Raw genomic sequence first — 12176 nt, forward strand, 5'->3', positions numbered from 1 at the left:
TCCTCCTCTGTCGGCCAGCCTAATTCAGACTAATGTGCCAGGTCGCACTTGCCTTCATTGGCAACGGCAAGTCCCTCTCTGGAAGAGGGAGGTCCAGGTGGGTGGGTAGGGGGCGTGGCACAGCAAATTGCATCATCACAGTTCACGCCCCCTTGTTGTTTTACCACAATTTACGCCCATTCTTCTCCATGGGGCGGGGCCGCAATGACCCGATTCATAGCGAATTGTGTCATTGGGCCCCTTGCCCCATCTACTTTACCCTGAAAGAGGTGAGATCCAGGAGACTTGCCCACTTTCCCAGGGGACGGGACACTCTCACCCAAATCCAGGAGAGTGGGAAAGTATGTAATGTATGGAAGTACTCTGCCCTTGGCAGGGGTTGGAGTAGACATTGTGGTGGGAACGGCGCTTAGAGGCTCCATCACACTCCTGCAGTGGGCCCAGGCCTGTACTATATAAATACAGTTGTTATAGCATTAATAATAGTAGTGATATAGCAGTCTTCATTAACTACAAACTAAAGTTTAAAGTTTATTTTCACATTGAAATATTCATATGCTATTAGTTCCTAATAAATTGATGCTGGATTCTCGTGGCGTCACAAAATGGCTGTCTCATCTCTGTATAGGCGACTCGGGACCTTTAACATGCATCTTCATTAGCTGCAAAGTAAGTCCTTAAATGAGGAAAACATCTGTGAGCATTTGCCTCAAATCCATCGCATCCTGGCTTCATTTTCCCCGCACAGATGAATGACTCATTTTAGGACTAAGAAATGCCAGCTCACATCCGCAGCGGGAGTAGCCTAAAGGGGGGTATCCACTTAGAGATTTAACCAAGCGATTGCACGATAACGACGTCGTTATCGTGCAATCGCTTGCAAATCGTGCATGCATCGGGCATGTTTTGGTCGGAAGCGACCAGCGACGCACTTGCCCGCTGGTCGCTTCCGACATCCGACATCGCCCGTACATGCTGGTCAACCTGACGATCTCGTCAGGTTTAGCATGTGCGGGGATGAGGGATGTGCCTGGACTGAACGAGTAAACGTTCAGTCTAGGCACATCACTAGATATACAAATGAGAGCACGACAGCAATGTCATAATTGTCCGCTCGTTTGTATATCTATAAGTGGATACCCGCCTTAAGTCAGATCATTACAGCAAAAACAAGGAGTCAGCACACAAAGGGCTCGGCCGCCTCGATGTTTGTCCAGTGCGCATGCGCACGAGGGAGCCGGCTCCTTCATGCGCATGCGTGAGACCCGCTACGACCGACAGCACCGGTCATAGCGGGTCTCTTTCCAAAGGGGGCGAGCTGTCGATGTTGATTGACAGCTCGCCCCGTTTGGAAGGTGGGCCGGGGGGGGTGGCAGCCCAAACGGAGGTGTTCGCATGGGAACGCCTGCGTTTGGGGGAGGCCCCACTGACATCACTAGTGATGTCAGTGGAGAGCTTCCGGCTCTGACAGAGCCAGAAGCTCTCCGGGGCTTACGACAAGTGAAACCCTACCCTAGGGTCTCGTCGTAAGCCCCGATGGTCGCGATGGTCTATGACCATCGCGACCATCACCCTAGCGGTCGTTAGAGCTGTGGGTGTAAACCCAAAACCTAACGACTGAAACAGAGGCGGCCGGTCAGGATGCAAGCGGCCGCCCAGTTTCTGAGCGACCGCTTGCATCCTCCGACCGCCTCTGAATGAGGGCCAAAGTCCTGAAGCCTTTGATGTTTTGTAAAGTTTCACACATTAACAAATAGCCCCCTTAAAGCTGATAATTTGAATTGCTGTTTTCCAAACAGAAGGGAATAGGAAAATTAATATCAATCATTGTAAATAATCTTTAAACTCCCTATCATCTACTCCCTTATTGCAAGGTAAACACCTGACGCTTAACCTTAATAAAAAATAACGACACAGAGGCATATACTGAATATGGGGAAAAGAAAGGTCATCTTAATTTATTTATAACAAAGTAGCGATCAGAATAGGAAAACAAGAGGATAAAGTATGGTGGAAGTAGATTTATCGACCCCACTAAGCAATATCTCCATCTGTAATAACAAATGCCAACCCGTCACCCCAACTCAAAGTATCCACCTACTAATCCAATGACACAAAAGGTCCTCCTGAACTGGTGGTTTGGTGCCACTGACCCCAGTAGGATTGAATCAGCCAAACCCGTGTATTGGTTGGGAGAGCACCCCAAGCTCTAAAAGGCAGATAGCAACTGCTACCATGCTGTCTCGCCACAAAAGCTAATAGTACAACACCCAAACTAAAAGAGGATAACTCAAGATGAAGACTGACACAGATCCGCAAAATGGCCCTCAAAACACCCCCCCCCCCACACACAAAGCCATAGGCTCCAGCCAACAAGCACGCCTACACAAATCTAGACTCAACAATGTAACCGAGTGCCAGGAGCATCCCCGCACATACTAGGGAATTAATCTCCTCTCTTCTGTCTCCCTTCATTTAGATCAGGTATGGGGAACGTCAGGCCCGGGGGCCGTATAAGGCCCTCGGAATCATTTAGTCTGGCCCTCGGAGCTTTTTCTGCTAGTTTCATCTGGCTAGCAGGGTGCGAAAAATGGCATCCGGCAGCCAGAATCTATGCAGCAGTGCCGCCTGGAGCATGCTTAGGATGCATCAGATGGTCACACTGCTGCCCTTACAGCTCCCCGGAGCATCCTCAGGATGCTCCAGGCATTGGTGTAGTCACCAGCGATTGTGATCCCGCCCCTTGTTATGTAATACAGAGGGGCCGTGGTCTGTACCAGGCCCGTGAATAATGTTATATTTATCAAAATGGCCCTCGGCAGAAAAAAGGTTCCCTGATTTAGATAGTGGGAGTTTGTCTTTAAAAGTTCATGCAGTCTCCCTACACCCCTGGCACATGAAGGTCGGTGCTGGGCACGTGATATGGACGTGCCCTTTCTAGGTAGCAGGGTGCCCATGCAGGCAAAGTAAAAATGGTACCTTCAACAACTGAGCCGCCCCCTTGGTCTTGCGCCTTAGGCAGTGGCACTGGTGACGCACCGTCCACTGATTCACATTTTAATCCTGCTGCCCGCCACATGGAACGCGACAAAAGCAAATTCTCATGTGAACGATCCCTGGCACAGAAAGCACAATGTCCAACCATGCTCATTTCGGTCTTCCAGGTAATTCTCAGCTGGAGCCTAATGATGAGGCGAGCCCTGAGAAGATAGTGAGCACAGACCCTCTGGATACCCCTACAATAGGTGAGTGATGGGAAGGAATTGTATAGATTATATTAATTGTGCTATTTTTGTGTTCTGAAGTGGATCCAAATAAAATATTCTCACCATAGAAATATTGAGATAACGAGTTCAGATAATAAAGGTGCCTGTATTGTGCCTAAAAAGGAGTAATATTCCTTGTTTGACCAACACGGTACATTTACCACACTCTAGAACCATACAAACAAGTTTAGCATTTACAGTAGATTGTAATGTAGTTAAGAAACATGAAATCCCATCACAACCAATTTCCCCAATTATTATTAATATCCATGGGTGCAACTACCATAGGTGCAAGGGGTGCAGCTGCTATGGGGCCCAGAGCTGAGGGGGGCCCATCTTCCTTGTCAGAGTTACATGTGTTATATATATTATTCACCATTGGGTGGTACATAGGGGCCCTTGCTATGGGACCTTCAAATACCTAGTCACGCCCCTGTAAATATCCTTCATTTATATGGTGCCACAAAGGTTCCGCAGCACGGTACATAAACAGGCACAGTATGAACAAAACAAGAAAAAAAAAGAACATTAGAAAGGAAACAAATAGGCTGGGTACCTTCTGGCAACAAGAGCTTGCACTTAATGTCTGTGCAGGTAGGGGTTGTAGTCAGTGTAGAACAGTCCATTGACCGCACTACATTCACTTTCAAAGAGCACATGTAGATGGAGCTTTCAGGAATTGCTGTCACCCCACACAAGGTCCTAACTGCAAGCACAATTGGTGATGGGGTCATTTGAACCAGTGGCGGCTCCATAGATGGGGCTGCAATGCAGTCCAAGATTCAAATAGGGGAGACACACCAACTGCCAGTGAGGGTTTGGAGTGGCAGTTGGTGTGGTATCCTTATTTGAATCTTGGACTGTGCTGCAGCCGCACCTCTGGAGCCGCCACTGTTTAGAACTGATAGATTCCATCTCCGTACCTTTTTTGCATTTTGCTTTTGACAACGGTGGGTATGGGGCCTTGCTGCTGGTATTGTCTGATGACGGTTTATGACTATATAAGTAGTATAGCTTTTATTAAAGGTGAAAAAAACTGGTAATAAATAAATATATTTATTTTTGAAAGTTCCTGGCTGCATTTTATGTTCCAAGAAAGTTTCAGAGAAATTATTAGTTATCACAAATGATGTAACTAAATGTGACCTGGGCATGTAAATATAATGTGCTACTGGTATATAGACCATGTTTTCCTCATTATTGGCAATCTCACCTAACATGCTAATAGCCATTTGCTGCTCCGATGCCATGGCAAGGATGTTTTACTTTCCCTCTAGAAGACACAAGAGCACATCAGGACTTTGTATCCCTGGGTTATTCAGGCAGAGATGCCAAAGTAAGACTCAAATCACATGGTGATGGCACTTAGACACTCTCAGAGCCTGGAATGTGACGCATTTCCCTTCACTTATAAACATATTATTTAATGGTGAAAACGTGCTGAAGATGTAGTATCCTCTGTAGCCCATGATTCATCTGCTTGGAACCCAGCAGTTATGTATCGTTGCCATATCTGCATCTGGCAGTAAGGGTTTAGATAGAGTTTATAAAAGATCTCGGTCTCAGCAGAGATCACTATAAAAGCAGTGCTAGACTTTGATGGATAATTTACGCACACACAATGTAAGCCCTCTTGTAATTCGCCGGTTGCAGGGGCTTGTTTGCAGGTTGCTTTCTAGCATCATCGGTGATACAAGCCCTCCCATGGTTAACCTAGTGGTAAGCCCAGCCTTCACCTGTTCACCTTGTAACTCTTTGTACACTCTCTAAAATTCCACTTTAACAGATCCTTGTGAGCTAGATCTGGACATGGGCACCCAGTGCAAGCAGAATGAGGTTAAATGGTTCTTTGACAAGACAAACAAGATTTGCACTCAGATTTGGTATGGTGGGTGTGGTGGCAATGCCAATAGATTTGACACAGAAGCTGAATGCATCAGTAGGTGTCAAAGGACATGTAAGTATCAGACAAGGGGGTGTATTCTTTTGCTACTCGCTTTCCCTTGAAATAACTATTTTAACGAAGTAACTATGTTAAAGGTCTGCGGACCGTTTCCTCCCACAGGCTTTTATATTTTACAGCAGCCAGAGGCCGCCTGAGGGATGGAGCCTACATGTAGCTTTTCTGTTCTACTCCTTGTTCTGCATGACACCCCTAAGCATGAACACCATTCCTCATCATCATAACCCACCCATCAGTCATCCTCAGCAACAGGGCAGTGATTCACATTCTTAGTTAAACATAGTACCTGCTGACTGCTTTTGTGCATAAGGCTGGATTAACACACAGGGGGAGCAAGATTTGGACTTTCAATCACCCTAGTTGACAAGAAGAGGGATCCAAAGTATTGACAGTAATGTCAGCCAGCTCCTGAACCTATAAGTGTACTGCCACGTATAAAGCTGGGTACACACCTATACAATCATCGGGCCATTCATTAAATACCGCCGTTGGATTGTATAGGTGTGTACTCTGTCCCGATGCAGGAGCGTTCACCAATAAACAACGCTTTTGCAACGGTCGGGATCGGGAGGTCGCATCTTATGTACTGATTAATATTTAGCAGTTCGACCTCCCGATCCCATAGAAGCCCGTACACACTGTGCTATGTCTGCACAGTGTGTACGCGGCTGATGGGGTCACACTGGGGACAGACTGCACGGCTGATCGGGACAGTTTTACCTGATCAGCCTGTAATCGAAAAAGTGTGTACACAGCTTAAGTCCTTATTTCACTTAGTACCCCAGGTTCTCCCTCTTTGTTTGTACATCAGCAGTAGTCTCAGAAGTATTTACCAATACAATGAGCCAGAGGGGGGGGGTGAAGCTGCGTCTCAAAATGCCAGAGACAGACCGTTAGATCTATTGGGTCCTAGTAATAAGGTGTGTGATTAAGTTTGTGGGGCCATGGCCCATTCTAAATGCGGAGGCCATCTTTACATGGTTCACCTCCCGCCGACGGCAGCATGGGCAAATCATCTTGGTCTCCTTGGCAGTCCAGGCTCCCAGACAGGCCCTCTCGGCACCCCTGGCTGGGGATCCCAAGAAAGGGGACCAGTAATTCTAATAGTATAGCGAAAAAGAGGGTTGAGTAAAAATGCCTGATTCTAACACTGCCCGGTACACTGTCAGGGCCTGATACAGCAGCGGACACAAATGCAGTTGCAACTGCAATCGCTTATGGATCTCAGTTGCTAAAATATGCTAATGCTTTTCAAAGCACAGCCGACATAAAGACGCTCACTGCCGCCTTCTCATATCCGTCCAATGCCGTACTCCTGCATAAACATTGGTAACATCGAGCAGTCACGCAGCATCTATGGCAGGTCTGACCAGCTGCAAACACTACAGCTCTCCTGACACGCAGAGAGCACTCATGCTGCGAGTGCAATCGCTATGGATAATATATACATGCCCCTGAAACGGCGTTCAAACGGTCAGACGCACCTGCGTTTTTCAGCTCCCCTCCCCCGGCACCACCCCCAACTGCTGACAGCATGTCACTCACTTTACGATGTAGTCTGCTGTGCATCTGTAATCACATTGCGATCGTGCGCATGTGCAACGCTGTTTACACACATGCACAAAGGCAAGTAAAAACGCTCTAAATGCGTAGGCATCGGCATTGAGGGCCCGGTTCAGACCCGCTCGCAGCCAAAGTATGCAAATCCCGCGATCAAACAGCAAGGCATTAGCGCGCCCACTATGTCTTGGTGTGCGATCGCGGTGTTTATGTAGACGCCCACCAGCCTGTCTTAAGATGCTCACTTTCCCTTAGCAATACACGTCATCTCCAGAAAGTGTATTCAACAATCGGTAACATCAAGAACCATCTGATTCACACGCAGCACTTGTGGCTGACCATACCCTACGGCAAGCACTGCGAGTGCTTCACTGTAAACTTCAGCCATGTGACGTGTACTATGACGCTGCGTCTTATGCACGCCTATGAAAAGGCGTTAAGACGCTCAGACAAACTTGCGTTCGCACCACCACTCCCCCATTTCCATCGACCACCCCGTCACCACCCACAAACGGCTCGTCCTGTCACTCAAGCTAGCGAGGCGGCTATGCACAAAGGGCGATCGCATGGACTGGTTCGCGCATGCGCACTGCGATGTGTGCACATACGCACATTGCAAACATCGGCAGGCTGAGTGCCAACGCATCTTAGTGAGCGGGTCTGAATCGGGCCCCAAGTCCCCTGCTGAATCAGGCCCTCAGTCATTTGTGATGGTCCAATAAATGTTACCGTATTATATTTACATAACATAAACATTGCACTTTATTCAGAACCTGACTTATAACTTTACCGACATTTGCATCTATGTAAAATACATGAATATACCCTTAACATTTAGGCTTCAACATAATTTCCTCTTGTCGCTTGGGATGTCTCCAGCCCTGGTATATACAATATATTACTTTTATTACAGTTTCAATTATCGACCATTATTATTACATATTAACATTCATTTAAACAGTGCCAGCATACTCAGCGGCACTCTACAATTGGGATCAAACTCAGCAATAGAACATGGCTGGGTATTAATCAACAAGCTGACAAAGAGGTAACAATTATGTGAACTTAATCATACTCACCAAGCTCACACCCATTTTTTATTTCCTGGCTAACCATCCATTTTATCATTCCTAGGTTGCTTCTATAACAACAAGCATTTTTGTTTTGCTTTGCTAATTATTTCTTTCTAGTTGAGTAGCTTAGGGGTAATCTGTAAGATTCTCATGATCTTCTCAAAAGACCTTCTACACCAATGGCACCATTATCCGGGCGTTTAAAAGGCTATTTCCATATTTTTTTTTTAAATCTTATGTACCCAGAAGGCAACAATCCCAAAAATGTTAACTGTAAATTTTTGTATTCTCAGCAGTTGAGAAAAACCTTCTACCAACGCTGGAAAGGAAACCGCTAGCAGGTAATTACAGCCGACGCACAGGCAGGAGACCAGTACTCAGGCGCAGGAGGATTCACCCCGAGAGAGCCCACCTTTATCAAAAAAGGACTATTGTGAATTAAAGACACACACATATTGATGGAGTATTTTTATTTTTTCATATTTTTTTTGTCTTAAAAAAAAAAAAGCATCAGTCAGTTGCCACTTTGAACTTCACATGAGTATTGCGTAGCTAAACACCCCCTGATGAGTCATCGCCCATGGTTTGGCCCAGGTTAAACCGTGATACGTCATTTGACTTCAAAGAACGATGGAAAGGAGTTGATAGAGGTCAACCAGCGGAAGAGACCATGTTACATTAGGGGGGAGGGGGTTGAAGTGGGAGGTTCAGGGGGAGACATGTAAATGAAGAACAACTGAAGACAAGACAAATACATTTATGAAGTAATATTACTTAATAGATAAAAAAAAGCAAAATCTAGGAATCACCATGCTTTAAAAAACATCCACTGAAAAATCCAGCTGTGAAAGTTCCTTTGTCCTCAATGGGTAGATCCCAAAGTTATAATATAGGGCTTATATATTTTTTTCTATTAAATTCACTGTAAATAAAACACAGGTTACGTTTTGAAATTGACCATAAACTATTTTTGAATTGCCATTTTTGTTTCATTTTAATAGTGCTGTGGGGCCTTTTCAATATACATTGTGGTGCTCATGATAGAGGTTTCTGCATACATACTCAGAACGTCTATTTAGATGCTTGTGTTGAGTCGGCCATATTCCAAAATGCTTCCAGCCCCCCAAAAAGCAGCCTATGCTCCAGGTGTGCATCAGGCATTACAAGTTTGCATAATTACTCCCAATGATTGCACAGAGCTGGGATAGGGATGTTTGTCAGCATTGATAGTAAATTTGAAGGTTGCAATTCAGTACTTGAACAAACCATAATAATGTAATGAAGTGTTGTATACAGAATAGCGTCTTTACGGTGTTATTAATAAATGTGTGAGTCGAATTTTCAATATATAATGTATTTAAATGCAAATTCAATTCAATGGAAACATCTGTCGTTTTCCCCATTAAAAAATTCAGGAGACATATTCTTTCCTGTAGTAGCCCAGTCGGATATGACAATTAAGAAATGCAAATAGGTGACCACTGCTTCGTATGATATAGCCATTAATGTTTTGCGTGCCATCTGCTGGAGGTGTCAAATACACAATCAAACATTCACATAATCATTATATATCATGGCACCAGCCCTCCAGCATATTTCTAAGAGACCTTACAACCTTACCGTATTGGGCCTACACTTGCACCCCTCTGCCTGCCTCCTTTTCGCCTCTCCAAGCATGAGGAGGTGCTAGTAAACCACACACAAGAAACTATACGAAGACACTTTTTGGCGTCCATACTTAGTACGCAAGTTCCTATGTTACGCAATAAAACTAAAATGAGCCCCTGTGACTGTATAAGAGGGTGAACAGAAAATCCTCCATAAAGTTTACTAAGGGAAACGTTCCTTCAAATCTGTTCCTCTTCCTAAGGAATGTATTCCCGAGTCATGGTAAATGCTCCAACAAATACAAGACACAGTCACACATGTGAGCCTGCTGTTTGTTTTCTGAAATATTTCACTTACATGATTTGTGGATCTGTTTTCAGTTTTTAAATGTAACTTGGTCCCAAAACAGATGAAAACTTAATAAAATAAATAAATAAAATAAACTGAAGCACATGTGAGTATTCAATACTTGGGCCACTTAATGATCATTGTACGTAAGAAGTGGCAGTCACACAGCCAAACACAGTACGGACTGTGCTTTATAGCACAGAGGAGGCCAAGTTGGGAAATAGTGCAATTGTCCGGTCCGATCTCTGTAACTGTGTACTGTACCTGTACAAAGGACTGTTATTGCTTAAAAACAAATGATAGAGTAAGGATGGGCACTCACTGGGATTTGTAACGGGCACTGGTTTAGACATTTATTGTATATGAATCCTGCAAGGAGAAAACATGAACCGCATTAGGTGGGTTTGACCAACAAGATCAACCTACTGTGCTTGTCTGGTTAGTGTTTATACTCTAAAACTGTTTTAGGTAAAACACATTAACATATGGGGATTGAGAAATAGGAACAACTTAATAATAAAGGTCAAATAGGAGTATGATGGAGCCAGGGCCGGTGCGAGGTTTCCAGGTGCCCTAGGCAACATTTCACCAACCGCCCCTGCCATGCATCAGTCTCCCCAGTTCAATAAGATGCCACACAGCAGTGTCCCAAATTCATAATATACTATATAGAATATTACACACAGCAGAGCGCCAAAATCATAATGTACCTCATAACACTACCGCAAATTCACAATATGCCACACAGCTGTGCCACAAATTCAATATGCAACTTAGCCATGAATTATGCTATTCATTTTCTTTTTTTTTGTGGACTCAGCGACGCCCTCCAGTGGCCGGCACCCTAAGGCGGCTGCCTAAGATTGCCTAATGGTAGCACCGGCCCTGGATGGAGCACCTAATGTCATCTGTAGTAACTACAGAATTAATACCCTCGTCTTTTTAGCGTTGGACATATTTATTTAGCAGAAGGAAATACTGGGTAGAGTTCAGCTAGTGGCGATATGCCGTAGCGGTGTGTGGCTTGCACACATCACTGCTTATTATGTTACCACAACATTGCAGATAGTTTTGCCCACCCCATTGGGGTGTGAATATTTTCAATGCTGGTGACAGCGAAGTGCAGGAGAAACAATCAGAACCCCGTCACCTGATGGAGTGGATGGACTGGGGCAGTAATTCATCCCCGAGATCCCTCTTTGCGTGTGTGCCACATGGAAAGGGGCGTGGCCATGTATCTCTCACTCCGTGCCGGTTGTGCTCCAGGCTCCAGGCTTTTGGGCCCGACCATCCCATCAGGCCATCAGTTCTTCTGGCATATGGCAGAAATGCCCGATGGCCAGTCCGGCCCTGCCGGACAGCCATCACCGGTAATTGCATTTGCCCCCAAAGTATTATACGAGGAAGTATTCTAAATGAAAGCAGTGAATTGGAGCAATATTCTCCACACAGAAACATGTTATTTGTAAGTTCAGGCTTGTTAGGAACACATTTTTATAGAGCAGGGGCTGTGTGGCATTAGTATCCCACCCCACCCCCTACCCCTGACTTCCAGACCCCACAGCCGCCCTCGCCCCAGCAATGGCCTTAGTTCCACCTCTGCTGATATCCTTAAAGCAGTTTATATATTTAAAGCCTCTGGTGTGTAAATATACATTATAGCAGACAGTGTTTACACCTCATGTGCATCAACATAACTACAGAATGAATGTATCTGAAAATAATCTGTGGTTTATATTATTTCCTCTGCATTTTTTTCTGTAGAGGGTTTGCTGTCATGTAATTATTAATTAACTTCAACCTGAGAAGTCCAATTAGGAGCATGGTGATTTGTGGCATCATGCAGTAATCAAGACAACACCCTATTCCCTAGTGAGCAAGATCCAGGTTGGTTCCCCGCGCTCTCAGGAGTCCGCTAATACTCCCCAAAATTTGGAGGCCTCCTGAGCATTCCGTTTCAAGCATGGTTAACTTATACCGCTAACACAATCTTAACTAGAGGTTACTAAGCTGCATTTTTTAAAATGTTGGTATGTTAATCCAAATGCATTATATAAGTAAACCCTTTAACTACAGACAGAGGAAGCCATTTTGTGGCATGAAAATGCAGATGTTTAATTCACTGGGAGTACCGATCCCAGTCACAAAATGGATGACTTGGCCATGGAAATGATTCCTAGTGAATGTATAGTCTGCATTCTTATGAATACTGGCCCCAGACACAAACTGGATGCCCCAGTAGTGGCAATGATTCTTAATGAATGTATAGGCTGCGTTCTTATGTATACTGGTCCTAAAAACAAAATGGATGCCCCAGTAATGACAATGAGGGGTAAATTTACTAAAGTGAGAGTTTTT

The 12176-nt window shown here is 44.9% G+C and overlaps 1 protein-coding gene across 1 annotated transcript in view; it reads left to right on the forward strand.

Annotated features, from left to right (window-relative positions):
- The window catches only part of COL6A3 (collagen type VI alpha 3 chain), a 107597-nt gene that overhangs the window by 87933 nt on the left and 7488 nt on the right, over positions 1-12176 (forward strand). Inside the window, exons 41-43 of the mRNA XM_088467745.1 lie at positions 3165-3245; positions 5053-5223; positions 8156-8203. Coding sequence (XP_088323871.1) covers positions 3165-3245; positions 5053-5223; positions 8156-8203 — 300 coding nt within the window. The remainder of the gene's footprint in view (positions 1-3164; positions 3246-5052; positions 5224-8155; positions 8204-12176) is intronic.

This window comes from Taudactylus pleione, unplaced genomic scaffold (genome assembly GCF_031769625.1).
Source record: "Taudactylus pleione unplaced genomic scaffold, aTauple2 ptg000074l, whole genome shotgun sequence".
In the NCBI taxonomy this organism is placed as follows: Eukaryota; Metazoa; Chordata; class Amphibia; order Anura; family Myobatrachidae; genus Taudactylus; species Taudactylus pleione.